General features: G+C 39.2%; 1 protein-coding gene across 4 annotated transcripts in view; it reads left to right on the top strand.

The window, feature by feature from the left end:
- The window catches only part of pkn1a (protein kinase N1a), a 41,037-nt gene extending 25,246 nt beyond the window's left edge, over positions 1–15,791 (top strand). For 3 of the 4 annotated variants that reach the window (XM_029500902.1, XM_029500911.1, XM_029500895.1), the window contains 20 exons: positions 1,098–1,246; positions 1,753–1,873; positions 4,499–4,644; positions 5,249–5,462; positions 6,305–6,499; positions 6,957–7,066; positions 7,211–7,354; positions 7,636–7,711; positions 8,319–8,454; positions 8,747–8,873; positions 9,610–9,689; positions 10,139–10,214; positions 10,580–10,671; positions 10,995–11,171; positions 11,720–11,782; positions 12,112–12,188; positions 12,285–12,427; positions 12,904–13,011; positions 13,166–13,246; positions 13,714–15,791. In XM_029500902.1, the coding sequence (XP_029356762.1) occupies positions 1,098–1,246; positions 1,753–1,873; positions 4,499–4,644; positions 5,249–5,462; positions 6,305–6,499; positions 6,957–7,066; positions 7,211–7,354; positions 7,636–7,711; positions 8,319–8,454; positions 8,747–8,873; positions 9,610–9,689; positions 10,139–10,214; positions 10,580–10,671; positions 10,995–11,171; positions 11,720–11,782; positions 12,112–12,188; positions 12,285–12,427; positions 12,904–13,011; positions 13,166–13,246; positions 13,714–13,917 (2,519 nt within the window). In that variant the 3' untranslated portion in view covers positions 13,918–15,791. The remainder of the gene's footprint in view (positions 1–1,097; positions 1,247–1,752; positions 1,874–4,498; positions 4,645–5,248; positions 5,463–6,304; positions 6,500–6,956; positions 7,067–7,210; positions 7,355–7,635; positions 7,712–8,318; positions 8,455–8,746; positions 8,874–9,609; positions 9,690–10,138; positions 10,215–10,579; positions 10,672–10,994; positions 11,172–11,719; positions 11,783–12,111; positions 12,189–12,284; positions 12,428–12,903; positions 13,012–13,165; positions 13,247–13,713) is intronic. The other variant, XM_029500921.1, reaches the window with a different exon arrangement.
- The last annotated feature ends 610 nt before the right edge of the window (positions 15,792–16,401 follow it).

Here is a 16,401-nt window from a genome sequence, read left to right on the forward strand (position 1 = left end):
GGCCAAAATCTCTTGGACTAGCCTCCCAGAGATTGCCACTGTCTTCACTTCCTGCTGCCTGCACCAAACGCACAATTTCCTTTAGGACCAGTCACATCCAGCATACAACCTGCTCCATCATCTGCTGTCTGATCCATCCATTCGTTAACCACTAGACTGGCCCACACCCCCTTAATGAACAACAGACATCCTCTGCTAACACTATTTATTTAAAACATCCACTAAAATGTCAACTGGACTTTTCATTGCTGCAACAGCCCTCAGAGAGAGACATACACGCACACACACACACATTCACCTGTACAACACACCCCTGTTCTACATCGTGAAGAAAATTTCTTGCGCTATAGCACCTTCATTGATTGCACTGTCCTATAATAGCTTCATGAACTTAAACCAACCAAAAAATGCTGCTATTGTGGACTGTAATGCTCTCACACACACTTTGTTTACTCCACACTCCACATTTCACTCCAAAAGATATTTATTTTTTTTTTTTTTCATACCCTTGATACATTCACCATGCTAAAAGTAAGCAACAGCATGATAGAACCACCACCATGTTTCATTGAAGATAGTGTGTTCTTATCTGCCCATTAGACATTATCCTAGAGAGACTGAGGGGTATTTATTATTTATCTTGCTTTAATTTGGTCTGTGGTTATGACAATGTTATCGCCTGAACCCACCATTTCAGATTATGTCAGACTGAAGCTTCACAGACTTCTTTAATTTATTTTCATTCTTACACCTCTCCTCTCAATATATTTGGGAAGCACCTTGTAGCCTTTTAAGCCTTTTAAGTTTTTTTGTGATTACAATGACAATAGATCACCTTGAACTTACAATTTGGTTCTAGCTGGTAAATGGTGCTGTTTTAGTTTAGTCATAAAAAGCCGTAACAGAGTTGTCCAAATTGTTCCCATGTCCCAGGTTATTGACCTTGTACATTCTGCAATTAAAATGAATCATAGGTCCATCAATATTATTTGGCTTTAAATTAAGCTCCCTCGAGCATTTTCATTTTGGATCACACCATGTGAACCCTCATCTTGCTCCTTTTTATATCATCTCTAACCTTTTTCTTTCCTCACCAGATGAATGTCCTCAGTCTCCTGGGGCAGAGAGCCGAACATCAGCCCACAAGGAACGCATTGCTGCCCTGGAGAGACAGCTCAACATTGAGCTCAAAGTCAAACAGGGAGTTGAGAACATGATTCCCATTTATGCCAATGGATCCACCAAGGTACAGGGAATTTATTCTGCCTACATGTGCACATAGACACACCTAAGCATGGTTCAGAAAGACAAAGTGTAGGACACCGATCACTGACTTCAAGCATAACATTTTCAAGGGCACAGGATGCCCACACTAAGCTCCTCCCCCACCTGTCTGATCCATGAGAGTTTGTGTTTGTACCTTATGATCCACAACCTGCTGACTCAGATGTTGATGACTTAATGCATATCACAACAGAGCCCTTCCCTTTCACACACTTGGTTAGCTCAGATTCCTTCTCCCTTGCTCTCACACTGCCTTTAAGTTTCACTGTTGACAGAGAGATGAGGCTCATTCAAGAAATTACCAGAAGAGAAGCACTGATGGTTTTCTCTTGGTTTCTCATCACACTCTTTGCTTTGTAACTTAGATGAAGTGACACCATGGCTCATTTTCATTCAAATTATATTACCATGTGTGGCTCTTAAGCTTTTGATCACGTTACTTTCATGTTGTTCTTGTGTTTCAATTAGGACAAGAAGATGCTGCAGACAGCACAGCAGATGCTGCAGGATAGTAAAACCAAAATTGACATCATCCGGATGGAAATCCGCAAGGCTGTTCAGGCCACAGAGCATAATCATGACACACAGAGTAAGTTTGAGTGGCTGGCTCAGTGGGTTCATACAAAGTATTGCTGACACTTAAAGTTGTACTAGGACTACCAAACACAAAATTGTCCTGCACAGTAGGGCTAACTGGCCATGGTTGCAAACATAATGTTGGGATAACATTTGGATGTTTACAAAAGTTTGTCTCTCGCTTCAGTGTGTAATATGTATACCTCAGGTAAATGTCTATACACAAATAAATTACTATTGATACTGAATACCAACCATCAGTCATTTTGCAGACAGAAAATTGCCTCAACATCTTCAAATCGTGTGTGTGTGTGTGTGAATACCAATTGAACCAAAGTGTCTCTGTCTGTGATGGTAGACATCTCCAACTGATTTGTGGTTTGTGACAGTGAGCAGCTGGCAGTGACAGTAAGCCTTCTGCTGGGTCTTGTTGTTCTCTCTTTTTTTTTTTTTTTTTTCCATGTCCATCATTTTGGTTAGAGCAGCAGTTCCAGATTAGCAGACAACAATAAATAGATCAATCAGGAGCTGTCTTGCTGTTTTCACTCAGCCAGGGCTGGTGGAGAAAAAGTGTGGGTGGGTTGGTTGGACAAAACATGTGTTTCAATGATACAAAGCCTGTGAATTAGCCCACCTGGTACATTGCCACAATCAATCAAAATGGATGTCCAAACAGCCAACAAAAGGGCCAGCACATGAAAATTTTATTACACCAACACACACACAGGCAGTATTTGCTTTGGAGCATCATGTCTCCATTGCTGGGGACTTATTGCTTATGGTCATGAGGGGTGGGTGGTTTAAATGCAGCAGTAGGAGGGTGTGGGAGTAAGAAACAGATGTTGTAGATGGTATGTTCATGCGTGGGGCATTATATCTCTTCTTGCTCCTATCAGACTGAGGGAGTTGATGGCTCTCGGGAAAGAAGGTTTTTTTTTTTTCAGACTAGGTATTGCCTTTTGGCAGGACTTTTTAAGGGTGTTTTTTAAGCCCACACCTGATCCCTCAGATATTCATTTGGAAAAACTGTGTTTCCAATAATTCCACATTCCTTCTACCACTACAGTATAGTATACTATAGTATGAAAGACTTTATTAACCAGACAGGGCTGCAATGATGATCAAGGTCTGTTATGGGGCTCTGTTGTTACAGTGCCAGATTTAGACAAGGAGGATGAATGTGTAGTTCTGCTACCTTCAGTGCAATCCAGATGCAAAGCTAAATAATTGGAGCATGATACAGTTTTGTTTTAAAAACGAGTAAATTGACACACAAACATTAATTTTTTTCTTTTTGTTTCATTGCTTGGAATGATAAACTCAGTATAGTTCAGTTGAATTTAGTTTTTCTCTGTTCTCTGTACCAGTGTCTTGCATTAGTCTTTGAACTGTTCTTGGTTGATCTCACGCTCTCCTTTAAATCCCAGGGTATCACAGGGTAGTGTGTATAGTGTACACAGACAGAGTCTGCAGGCACCACACCCGCTGGAGGGGTCATCAGCAAGGTCTGGGCTGCAGACAGAACACCTTATTAGGAGATAAAAGCATCCATATCCACCATCCCTGCCCCCTTCTGTTCCTTCTCTCTCAGTGCTCTGAACAGCTTATAAGTCATAAAAAATTTGTCCTTTTGCCCTCCTGCTTCACTAAACTGAAAAAATGCCCCTTTTTTGAATGCTATTTGTCCTATTATCCTTTTCCTAATGTCTAACACCCCCTCTCTCTTCCTGTATCAGTGTGCTCCATTGAGTTTGCTGCCCACTGTAGCTATGTAGCTAATCACATATCTGTAATTGTGCTTGGCTTGATACTCTGACCCGTACCTTTTTTTTTTTTTTTTTTTTTGTTAGGGAGCCTTTTAGATTAATTGTGTTGCACTTCCTTTACTGTTTCATCCTGATCAATGTTTTCTAAACTTAAGGGGTTAAATTAACAATTTTTGGTGTTGTACCAAATGTGATCATTTTATTTATAAGCGGCCATTCGTCTGACTGGGTGACTGAAAATATGTAGGTGTATATAAAGTAAAACAATTTTCACATTTGTAAAAATGTGGTCCCAGGATATGACTTTTACTGGTGTCATTTCTGACATATTTGATGTAGCTCCTTAAGCAGGAGTTGATTTATAAAAACCTTTGTAAAAGTTGCAGTTGCTATTATTTGTAATCAGTCAGGATCAAATGGGTGGATGTTCCATAACATGAATGCATAGCTGTCATATCCATGTTACCTGGCTAACAAGAAGGAGCCATTAGAACATTTCATCAAAATAAAAATGCTCGAGAGTGTTTTTCATTTAGTTCCATTTTGCTTTCAAAGGCCATTTGGAAAAGAAGGCTGAAGCCAAAGCTAATGCTGCTCAGTGGAGAGATGTGGATGCTGCTTACTTCCCTCTAGGCACAGCTAATGTTTTCTTTGTCTGACTCTTGTGTAACGCATTATATGCATTAAGGCATTAACGTAACTTGGTATGCCCTGGGGAGCTCCTGTAATACACCACCGTCAAAACAAACGTCTGTAGTTCCATCAGCAAACAACGTCCTGTAACTGAATAAAAGGTGCAGTTGTGATCTAAACCTGCAAAACTGCAATGTATCACATCTTCACTCCACGTTAATGTGATTTGTCTGCTTCAGGTAGCCAGGACCTGTGCGGGATGGAACTGCGCATTGAAGAGCTGAGACATCACTATAGGGTGGAACATGCTGTGGCTGAGGGGGCCAAAAATGTGCTCAGGCTTCTGGGGGCCAGCAAGGTCCAGGACAAGAAAGCCCTGTCTGAGGTTAGACCAAACACACGCACACACACCCTTTAAAGTGTTTTACCTAGTATTTTCCAACAACTTCAGGAATTTTACTACAAAAGAATTTCGTTATGTAATTATAGTTTTACTGCAAAGTTGCCTTCCTTGAATTATCTGTGCTATTATTAGTCAGTCTATAACCTCAGACTGTGATCAGTTTTCTAAAGTCAGACATTTGGTAGGTTGGTTGCAGCTCCTGCACAGTGTCAGTTCTGTCTTCTATTTGACAGGTACCATAACGACAGCAGCTGCATCATCTCACCCAGTATTAGTAACTGTTGTTGTAATTTGAACACCTGACCCACCAGTCTTTTTCACCGTGAACTAAGGCTTTTATGAATGACTGCAATTTTTAAATCAAACCACAAAAGCCCTTTTTTCACTCTTATCTAAATATTGGCTTACTTTGAACAGTTGTTTGTTCTGTAAAATGTGACTAAAATAAGGTTGTATGGATGAATTGTGTGGGCTGTGACATTCAATGGAGAATTGATACTTTCGATTTACTTAAAATCCACCTAACTTCAGTGGTAGCCCAGTGGATGTGAAAGTGTGTTAAAACTGCTCTGTGTGGGTTGTGCAGGCACAGTCTCGTCTCAGTGAAGCATCTCAACGGTTGGACCTGCTGAGGGACTCTCTGGACCAGCGTCTGGCAGAGCTGCCAGAGGACCACCCCAAGGCCAGCGTCATCAAAGAGGAACTGGTCCTGGCCTCATCCCCAGCCTTCAGCTCCCGCCATGGTGCCCCCTACCTCCACAACCAATACAGCACCCTCAGCAAACCCTCACCTCTCACTGGTACGTCTCACCAAACAAAGCTATACGGATCAAAGCTTGCCCCCACAATAGGTCATTATAGATACAATCTTACTTGAACATTTTAGAGGAAAAAAGCACTTGCATGTCCTGAAACATTTGTATATCTGGCACAGAAATTTTCTTAATGCCTAATGACAGGTGTGTCAGATGAAGCGGCACAAAAGGCCCAAAAGCATATTTTAAAACGCTGTATTTCATCATTTCATGTAGATGACCACAAGAACTTAACTTAACTTAATTTAATATATTGGGTTTTGACATCGTAACAGACTGCCATAGTGGAAACTTTAAAGCCCCCAAGTGACTTTCTTTTCCTTGGGGTCTGTCAAAATGAGAAAACTAACTGAAATAACACAGAAACACAGAAAGTCTTGCTAAAATTGGTGATATGTCTGTGTTACAATACAGTATGTTAATTTACTTTTCTAATATATTGATGCCATTGATGCAGACACTGGCACTCTTACCAAAAATATATTTGGGTTTGGCCGCAATATATTAGTAAATTGTAGTGGATTCAATAGAAATTAACATTTACAGTCTTACAGCACCCACATTTACTTGCTTTTTACTCACAGCAGTATTCAGTGAGAGAGCAGACCCTTGTGCATATACAGAGACATTTGATGAACCTCAGCTTTATACAAGTGTGTGCAATTTCACACACACTACATAAAATTGTATTCATTGGTTTACAAATCAAAGAATTGTGTGTCTTTTGAGAGATTTCTATTCCTAAATATACAGCAACTTCTTTCTCAAGATGCTAGTGTTCTGTTTCTGCTGTTGCTTGTACCTGAATAGTTTTCTTCTGTCTTCAGGTACTCTACAGGTGCAGCTGCTGGGCTGTGTTGGGTTGTTGGAAGTGGTCCCAGGTCGCAATAAAGGGACAGCTGTCATGCTGCCCTGTTACAGCCCTGGAGACACAAGGTCTTTCATGAGGGGCAGCAAAGGGCTGTATGGACGGAGTGGTTCAGTCAGCGGGAAAACTCCCAGCAAGACTGATGATCTCTCATGTAAGTGTGTGGCTATTTGAAGACTATTCATTTTTACAAAACATTTGCATATAAAATCTAGTTGAACTGATATGAAGTGATTTTATGTTCTTAATTCATTTAGTGAAATCAATTCCTAGTAATTATATTAAGATAAAGTTGTAGCTGAGCAATTTTTTTGCACAAGTGAGACTTTAGGTTTATGAGGTTGGGTATTCTTGTTCAGCCTTCACTCATTAGCAAATTAAGGTGGATTTCTTCAGTACCTAAAGTAGACAGCCTTTTTTTTTTTTTTTTTTTTTTTTTTTGTGAGGTCTTGAAACCTTGTGCTGTTTTCCAAGGAAATTAATGACACTTGTTAAGTTAATTTATGTAGTATACTGTGAGCTTCCCACTAGTTCACATCTTTGTACAGGTCATGACTGTGTATGAATGCTGCCGGTAGAGGAAATAAGATGTGCTGTTTGTGTGTGAGCAGCTGAGGTGAGTGCGGTGCTAAAGCTGGATAACACGGTAGTGGGCCAGACAGCTTGGAAAACTGTGGGGGAGCAGGCCTGGGACCAGACCTTTACCGTGGAGCTGGAAAGGGTCAGTATACACACACTGGCCACTGGAATGAAAGCTAGTGTCAATTGAATAAAATAAAACTGCTCTTTTTCCCTTTTCCAAAACTGATATCTGTGTGTCTCTGTCTTTGTGCCACTATCGGTTGTCTGTGTGCATGTATCTTAGTCAAGGGAGATGGAGATTGCAGTGTACTGGAGGGATTACCGCTCACTCTGTGCTCTAAAGTACCTGAAGCTGGAAGAGTTCCTGGACAACCAGAAACACAGAGTCCAGCTGGAGCTGGAACCTCATGGTCTGCTGCTGGCTGAGGTAAATGACAACATGCTTAAAGCACAGAGGTCTTGAGAAAGGAAAAATTGGTTTTGATGTCCTAGTAGACATGGCAGCCATGACAAACTATCTATTACTATACACAGAAATACTGAAATTTGTGTATACAATACAGTTCCCCCAACACACATACAAGCTGTCAGGTGAACCTGTGCTTAAAAAAGACTTTGGTATAAATTAATTAAAGGTTCAACCGTCCCAGTGCTTATGGGCATAAAAGGTAGGTGTTTATGTCTTTCATGTTTTTGTGTGTTTTCCAGGTGACCTTTTTTAACCCGGTCATTGAGAGAGTTCCTCGTCTCCAGAGACAGAAGAAAGTATTTTCCAAACAACAAGGTGAGGAAGAGAAAGCTAACAGGTGACCAAAACAAATAAGCTGTCGGCTGCTGCATCAATAATTTTCTCCTCTGCAGCTTCAGGAAAAGCAAGTTTTATTCAAAGTCGCTTGATCTTAATGAAGAGTCAAGAAGTGCCCTGCTGCTATGTCCACGTTTTTATTTAGACTTCAGCGCCCTCTAGTTGGGAATAAGAAAACATTTATTGAAGCAAATTTTCAAGATCTTTCTTCAAACATGTATAACAGATGTTTCAAAATCATGGAAAAGCAACACACAGAAATTAATCTGGTGGAATTTCACCTAAGCCTGTAAAGATCCTTCAGTGAGTAGCATGAATTGAGAAGCATTTTTCTATTATTTAAGTATTATTTAATTTCAAGGGGTATATTCAAGATGGTTCTAATCAGCTTAGAAATTCTCCTAACACGTCTGAATGTCAGGCAGTGATTTTAGTTGGAATTTATTTTTTTGTCTATTATAGGATTGTTTTTTGGTTCGATAGCATTTACAATAGTCACAATAGTAGTCTAAATTTACCTCTTTGCTTTAATCAAGTGTGATTGATGGTTGTCTGTTGTGTGACACATACACTGGTGTGTTTCCAGGCAAGGCGTTCCTCCGGGCTCGTCAGATGAATGTGGACATCGGCACGTGGGTGAGGCTGCTTCGAAATGCCATTCCCACTGTCAATAATTCGGGTACCTACAGTCCCAACGCACAGAGCCTGACGCTCAACTCTGGGTGAGACGCACAAACACACAAGCAGTCAAAAAAAAAAATGTGCAAAAGCCACAGAGGTACACACACTCTGCATCGTCATGCAATGTTTGATAGCTGTCAGCCATACTTAGCTATCAAACAACAGCAACGTTCCTTGAACCTTATTCCTTGTGTTTCCTGGCAAAGAATAAAGCATGTGATGCCTTCTCTGCCCGACGTCTAACAACCCTTCTGTGTTCTGTTTTTGTCTGTTCATTTGTCTGTCTGCATCGCCATGTTGGTATGTTCTTGTGTGTCTGTGTGAATTTTCCAGGGAGATCTCAGTGGAGAAGTTGAGTCTGGACAGCGACTCTCCAATAAGAGGGGATTACAGGAGAGAGATGGACACACACACTCCGGTGAGACAGATAGAGAAAGAGGAAGCCCAGGATATGGGGGAGGTGTGTGAGAGGGGTCAGAATCTTCAACAGTAAATTTTCTATGCAACAAACAAAATCTATCTATTGAAAATGAAATGAAAGGCCCTTCATTCACAAGTGAAGAAAAGAGTAATTATTATTATTTTAGCAGTTTTATCAGTGAATAATTAATCATGCATATTACAGGACATACTAAATAATATTTAAGTTGAATTTGTACAGACTTTGATGTTAGGCAGAAATTTGTGCAACCTAAAGTTATTTGAATTAAACCATATCATCTGATTAATTCATTAAGGAAATTTTTAAGACATCAAATTTACAGAGAAAGCATAGTTTCATTGGCATTGATGGCGATCATCCTAGCTAGCTCTGAATCCCCATAGTGAGCATGGAAAGCTCGTATTGAAAAAGGAGTTGATCATTATAGTTAAGTTATAATTAGTTATTAAAATTATTCAAGTATAAACAGCAGATGGTTTGTGGGCTGTTGATATTCAATCTCTTCTGTGAGACGTATATATAACAGCGCTTTAAATGGCACAGCCATGGTGATCGACATTTATCTGATTTGGGTCTTACTCGTCAGAATTAAAATACAGAGCAGTGACAAACATTGAATCGTTTGGTGTGGTGTTTGTTTGTCACATCTAAGTTTTTGTCATAATCCATATCTTATATCCTCTTTTCCTTCTGTTTCTGCATGCTGCTCTGCATCAATTCCTTCATGTGTTTTTCCTCGCATGTCCCCCATCAGGACCGACCACCAGTCATCGAGCCCTTCTCCCCCCCAGACCTCATCCCCGAGTGCCCTGTCCAAACCCCGTCTGTTAGCAGGTACACACTCACGCAGAAGCACTGGATCCAGATGTATTTATACACGTCTTATGTCCTACATTTATTTATATGTTTACAGGGATATTCTGTCTGTGTATATTCTGCCTCATATTAGGCTTTTTTCACTGAAGACAATTTGACAAATAATGATGACTGAATTTCATTTAGCTGCCTCGTGGTCATGTTCATCCTGACTAACTGTCACACAGTGGTGGCTTAGAAAACACATTCTAGGCCAGTGCCATTGTTAGGGCTACTTCTTGTTTTCATACAATGACGAGTTAATAATTTCTTTTCTGAAAACAGCCTGTCCAGTATTATTTATCCTTCCACACTCTCATGACAAGTTGTGCTGTCATGCATCCAGAGCAGTCAATTTTAAAATTTTGAAAGTACTTTATTATCCCCTGTAAAATATTCCTACTCACTTTGTGTATCTGTATCTCCAGTAAGCAGAGGCAAGGTCCTTTGTCCCTCCAGGACTTCAGGTTGATCGCAGTGTTGGGCAGGGGCCACTTTGGGAAGGTACAGTTTTTCAGTAAGGCTTATAAGATGTTTGGGGTTTTTTTTTTTTTGTTTTTTTTAATAGGATATTTATTGCAACTGACTGAAAAATTGTCACAAAGTACAAACACTTAGGTTGGTAGCGTACAGATCTGAAGAAATATGGGAAATCAGAAAGTCACATAACTATGGCATTAATGGTAAAACATACTAGCCATGAAGTCACTGTTTGTGCATATTTCCTGTTTCTTCTGCATTTATTGCCTTCCTTCCGTTTTTCTTTTTGATTCTTCACATTCAAAAGTTCAGTTTGTCGGAGCTGTGACTGAACTGAAACATCTGAACTTTTAAAAGGCTGTTTTTGCTGCTTGTGTCTGTGTCTCTAGGTGTTGTTGTCAGAGTACAAGAAGACAGGCACAATGTATGCCATCAAAGCCCTGAAGAAAGGGGATATCATAGCTCGGGATGAGGTTGAAAGGTATGTGTTGATGTGTTTATTATTCTGTATGTTTGTAGGTTTGCTGCCTTTTCAGCTGAGATCCCTAGGAGCTCCTTCAATACTGCACAGTTTTAGTTTGTGCTGTGGTGCCCTATAACAGCATAATAACAGTTCATCTGCAGGCTGAATGTGGGTGTCTCATCGACCAAAATGAGCACAAGTTTAAATATTTCTAATTTTTCCCTTTAATGTTTTTCCTCACCTCCAGCCATTTTGGGGGTGGTTTCCACACTCCCCTCAACAACTTTACACTTCTCACCCTTTTCGCTTATCTTTCTTATCCTTCCCTCTTCCCCGTCCAGTCTGATGTGCGAGAAGCGCATCTTTGAGATAGTGAACATCTCACACCATCCTTTCCTGGTCAACCTATTTGCGTGTTTCCAGACATCAGAACATGTGTGTTTTGTTATGGAGTACACAGCAGGAGGTGACTTGATGATGCACATCCACACAGACGTCTTCACAGAGCCACGAGCCGTGTATGTAACCCATCAATATATGTGAAAGAAAGTTGGAAATGTCATAAATTTGTCTGTGCGATCAGTCTGTAAACTACTTCACATAATCTACACATTAAGGCTGTTACACAATTTTATTATTATTAAGGAATTGTGTTTCCTCTGGTGCACATAGTTTACTCTTCCACTGTATTAAACTGCAATGCATCTTACTAATAATCTCATTTGATCCTCATTCTCCCATTCAATAAACTTTGCATTCAGTTTTTTACAGTCAATGAATAATCAAATATTGTGGCCAATAAAAAAACAAACAACTTTGCCATTGAACATTTCTCTTTTTTACAATAGTATTAGTGTGTATCCATTTTTCTTCTGTACAAAAGAACCAAAGAAGAGTACCTCAGCGATATTGATAATGTCCCATACAGAGCAGTAACCCAACTGTAGAACAGCTGGCAAACAGCTGTTTGTCCACCCTCAGAAAGCAGCGTAGATTGTCATTGTTTACTGTGTAAAAGCTCAGTTAGTGTTGTGTGTATATTCATGTTTCTTTGGTCTAACTTCAGGTTTTATGCAGCCTGTGTCGTTCTTGGACTTCAGTTCCTTCATGACCATAAGATTGTGTACAGGTGAGTGACAGTCTCACAGACCTGTCTTATCACATAATGGGTGAGATGTTAAATAGACTTCCATGTCAACTTGGACTACAAAAAACAGACTACCCCCCCCCTCCCCAACACTGGAACAAAGCTACTAATAGTACAGAAAACCAAAAAAGACATTTTCAGGATGCGATCTTCTTTTATAATTATTCTATCCATTTAATTGGACTGTACCTGATTTTGTTTTCCCATAAAGATTAATAATTACTGATTTTTTTTTTTATTTTTTTTTTTGGTATCTCCTGTATTCCTTCCAAATCTCATCCATATATTTTTTTTCCTTCCCTCTCTTCCAGAGACCTCAAGCTTGACAACCTGCTGCTAGACACAGATGGTTATGTGAAAATTGCTGACTTCGGACTGTGTAAAGAAGGTGAGTATTCATTTTGTCAGCTGAGATTTCATGTTTCATGTTTTCCTCAAACATGTAATTTTGCCTAAAATTTCACCTTTCTCTCTGTGTTTGTAGGAATGGGTTATGGGGACCGGACCAGCACATTCTGTGGGACTCCAGAGTTCTTGGCGCCAGAGGTCCTAACAGACACATCCTACACCAGAGCTGTAGACTGGTGGGGGCTGGGAGTCCTCATCTATGAAATGTTGGTGGGAGAGGTGAGAACTAATGAACCAAATTCAGTAAAAATGAGGGCCCATAACCCACTTCAGCCTGAAAAATAATTTGTAGTCAAACCCTTGTCTCTCTACAAACCCAACATTGGATAAATAACATTATAAAATCATGGCCAAAACATTATGACTTTGATTTTTCATTTTGGTATATTGGTATGTCGTCACCCCTCTTCAATGCCATATTAATATTCCTATGCATAGAGGATTGGATGTGCCTTTCCCTTTTTTTATTTGAAATATCTGCGATATAACAAGTCTGTGACACATGACATGTCTAGTGTAGTTTCCAAATTAATGTGATTTCATCCCTAGTTAGCAAAACTGATAACAGAGAGGCTCATTACAGTGCTCAGGACAATATTACTACACTCTATCTTTACTTAGAATGTAGTTCTTTAAATGTTGTTCTGTTAAAATTGACAGAACCTTCAATGTGCATTTATGTCGTGTGTGTGTAGTCACCATTCCCAGGGGATGATGAGGAGGAGGTGTTTGACAGTATTGTGAATGATGAAGTCCGCTACCCACGCTTCCTGTCCACTGAGGCTATTGGCATCATGCGACGGGTAAGAATACAGAAGTAAATACACAGCACTATGCTAACAAACTGCACTTACATGATGAAATATGAAATATAAGTCAACAGAGTTGTCATCTTGCTACTGTCTGACTGTACCATCCATTACAATGTCTTAATTTTGTATCTGTTGGCATGAGCAGCTACTAAGGAGGAACCCAGAGAGAAGACTGGGTTCTGGTGAAAAGGATGCAGAAGAGGTGAAGAAGCAGCCATTTTTCAGGGTAGGTACACTGATGTTGTTTTAGCTTTTTGTATATATGTCACTGTGCTGCCACAGTACGAGGGTTCTTCCTCTGGAGAATGTGACTGGTTGAAGAATATGCTTAACAAGATGAGTCATGTCAAAGATGTGTTGAGGGTGTGTTGGTATAAACAGCTGCAGTAAGAACTTACCACCAGCAGCTCTCTCTATAAATCTTGACTGTCTCTGGTTATGTTATTCCTCCCTGCTGATGAAATGGCACAAAAATCAATATCTGAAAATAGAAGGTTCAGTCATTTATCGATTCCAAAGTTGATCAATTTAGTTTCAAGTGACATTGAGCAAAACACTGAGAGGTGAATGCAGAAGCACATTTAATAAAAAAAAAACACAACCTTAAACCTTAAATGGAAGATATTAAAAAAATAAGAAAGAGTAGGAATTTGCTAATCCATTTATTTTGCTGTTTGTTTCTGCCTGTCTCAGAACGTGGATTGGGAGGCTCTGCTGCAGAGGAAGGTGCCCCCTCCTTTTGTCCCCTGCATCGGTGGCAAAGAAGACGTTAGTAACTTTGACGAGGAGTTCACCACTGAACCTCCAACCCTCACGCCTCCACGTGAACCCCGCATGCTCTCCCGCAAAGACCAGGACAGCTTCCGGGACTTTGACTATGTCTCTGACCTCTGCTAGTGAGCTGTTGGCTCACAGACCTCGAGGAATGTTTGATTGTGAGCGTTTTCCAATAATTTCATTCGAAGGGGATCAATTTGTCTCTACTGTCTGTCCGCGGACTGTTTTTCTGCCATTAATTACACTGTGAATGAATTTGAAGAGGCTGAAGGAAGTCAAGTCTGTGTTTGTGTCAGCAACTTTTTAAAGTTCAAGGATTGAGAGACATGTTCAATCATGAATGAAGGATGAGCAAAGACCTTCTCAATTCATTGTACAACACACCAGGGACTGGTGTATTTTGCAGTCATACAAAATGCCTCCTCCCATCTCTTATGTGTCAGTGTAGTAACTTGTGCAGCTGTGAGAGGTCAAGCTCTTCATACTGTTCACTGTTTGGAGGTTTCCCAGTGGGCCCTTATACCAATGCCTTACATTTGTACTTGTATATGATCCACAGAAAAGCATTTTGTTTTTACTTTATGAAAATGTGTATACAGCAGCAGGAAGTGATTCCCCCTGGCTGCAGAAATATTCACAATGCAAAAAGAGAATTTGTAGAGCTTTTCCAGTGATTGTTTGACACTGACTTTCGGTCAGGGTGACTGATCCAAGGCAGCTCAGGAGTTAAGAATGGGGTAAAGAACCACTGTCTGTCACAATCAACTTTTTTTATTGGAATGTTTACCGACCACTTTTTAAAATTTGTGCTGCTTGGATTTTCATTTCTGTGACAAAATCCAGCAGCAAATTGCAGTTATGTGAGTGCATTATTTCATACCCTGCATGTGCTTTGTTTTGTCTTATTAATATTATTTTGAAAAGGATGGGTAACATTTCATTCATAATTTAATATAAGTGTAGCAGACACACGCAACCATAAAAGCTATGTGGAAAAAACACTGAATACTATGACTTGATAAACAAATAAGAGTATTCATTGTGGGTTTAAGAGCTATTTATCCAGTTACCTTGATGGTCCCAAAGTTGAGAACGTAAAATAATTTTCCTCTGACAGTTGCATCAGATTTTACCCTTTTCGACTGTAGCAGTTTTATTATCTATTTGAAGAATTTAAGCCACACACAGGAAAACAACTACCCACTGTTCTAACTGCAGCAAGTTGGTTAAATTGTGATGATAAAATCATCTTTGTTTTAGGAAACGGCTGATTGATATCTTTTCTTTTTTTTTATGAAGCTCTGGGTGGTGCAAAACAATCACCCCTAGCTACATTATCACAGTAGAAGGAAAGAGAGAGTTGCAGTGAACCCAGCTAATTAGTTCTCTTGGCAATAAGGCTCTAAATGAACACTATCATTAGAGGGAAGCAGACGGATTAATGGTGTAAAAGTAAGAACCAGTGGTATAAAAATCCATAGCACAAATGATTACAGGTAGGGGTTGTTATGAGGTTTGCTGTCTGATGGTGTAGGTTTTACTTATGTGTATGACAATACAAAACCATGTGAGAGTATGAGATTACTTATTTTATAAAAAAAAAAAATTAGGAGAAAAAAATGACCTGTTGTGAATATGTCTGTTTGTTGTTGTTATGGGAGTTTTTATTCAAGTGAAGATGGAGAAAGTAAAGAAAACAAACAAAAAAAAGTGTATTCTTGAAGTGTGTAAGTACATTTCTAGTGCAGCACTTGAATGAATGTCTCAGGATTCAAAGTGCTTGTTGACCTGATTTTAAATTTTACAGTAACTCAAAGTCATTCTGCAACTTTAAATGAATTAATGAGGCAACAGTTTGATCATACACCATTTCCAAACATGTCACATCTGCAACTAATTTTTTTTTTTCATAATTGATGCATATGGAAGTTCGTTTTGCCATAGATTTTTTTGTGTCGTTAAAAAAAATGTTAATTAAAACTTACATGGCAAGGATGAAAGTGCCTGTTTTGTCCAAGCAACAGCCTAAGGCCCAAAATTGTAAAAGTCAAATCCTCACATGGAGGTCAAAGCAACAAATATCTCCCATTTCTGATTAAGGTATGATTATGTAAATTGCTATTGATTTATTTATTTATTTAATTGTAAAGATTCATAACAATGGAACAAATGTATTTATTTATTTTACACGTAGTCAACAAAATTATATTGCAATCATCACCCTAGTTAATACCAGGTAGAAACCTTTTTTTATATATACAACTGTCTTTTATATTTATCTCCTTATTTTGTTTGGGAGATACTTCTAATGGACTGTTCAAATGTGACCAGTGGCCGTATAATTTAACAATTTATCACTACATTTTACTTAACATTTGTTAATGTTTCATTAGAAACCTAAGACCCTTGATGGTTCTAGCAAAAATGTAGGCCCAATGTATAATTTAGAGGTTTGAAATAATCAATAATTACTTTTTGTAATTCAACTATTACTGAATAGAAACACATTACTAGATATACATTTTTATGCAAGCATGGCACATGAACTTAAAAATCTAAAATACGAAATTCAAAACTTGCGCACTTAATGTAATAAGGTTCCGG

Source organism: Echeneis naucrates, chromosome 1, assembly GCF_900963305.1.
Source record: "Echeneis naucrates chromosome 1, fEcheNa1.1, whole genome shotgun sequence".
Lineage (NCBI taxonomy): Eukaryota > Metazoa > Chordata > Actinopteri > Carangiformes > Echeneidae > Echeneis > Echeneis naucrates.